General features: G+C 64.6%; 2 protein-coding genes across 2 annotated transcripts in view; one reads left to right on the plus strand and one right to left on the minus strand.

Moving 5' to 3' along the window:
* The window catches only part of EMH_0076150 (uncharacterized protein), a gene marked incomplete at both ends in the record, with an annotated part of 2,384 nt that extends 2,378 nt beyond the window's left edge, over positions 1-6 (plus strand). Inside the window, one exon of the mRNA XM_013499693.1 lies at positions 1-6. Within this exon, the coding sequence (XP_013355147.1) occupies positions 1-6 (6 nt within the window).
* A 58-nt stretch (positions 7-64) lies between these two features.
* Positions 65-305, minus strand: part of EMH_0076160 (uncharacterized protein) — a gene marked incomplete at both ends in the record, with an annotated part of 816 nt that continues 575 nt past the window's right edge. The window contains one exon of the mRNA XM_013499694.1: positions 65-303. Within this exon, the coding sequence (XP_013355148.1) occupies positions 65-303 (239 nt within the window). The remainder of the gene's footprint in view (positions 304-305) is intronic.

The raw sequence follows: 305 nt of genomic DNA on the forward strand, positions 1-305 counted from the left end.
TGGTGATAGTCTGTGGGGTCTGTCTGGGGATCGGGATCGTCTCTCCTGGGATCGTCTCCCCTGTCTATAACACAGAGGAGACAAACGCCACCGTGGGGATCGTCTCCCCGGGGATCGTCTCCCCGGGGATCGTCTCCCCGGGGATCGTCTCTGTGGGGACCGGGATCGTCTCCGCTCCCGAGAGGGGAGACACCAGTCTCTGCCTGGGGATCGTCTCCCCGGGGATCGTCTCTGTGGGGATCGTCTCCCTGGGGATCGTTGTTGGGGGGCCCCATAGCCAGGCCAGCTGCTGTCTGGGGATCGTC

Source organism: Eimeria mitis, genomic scaffold (genome assembly GCF_000499745.2).
Source record: "Eimeria mitis Houghton genomic scaffold, Emh_scaff4569, whole genome shotgun sequence".
Taxonomy (NCBI): domain Eukaryota; phylum Apicomplexa; class Conoidasida; order Eucoccidiorida; family Eimeriidae; genus Eimeria; species Eimeria mitis.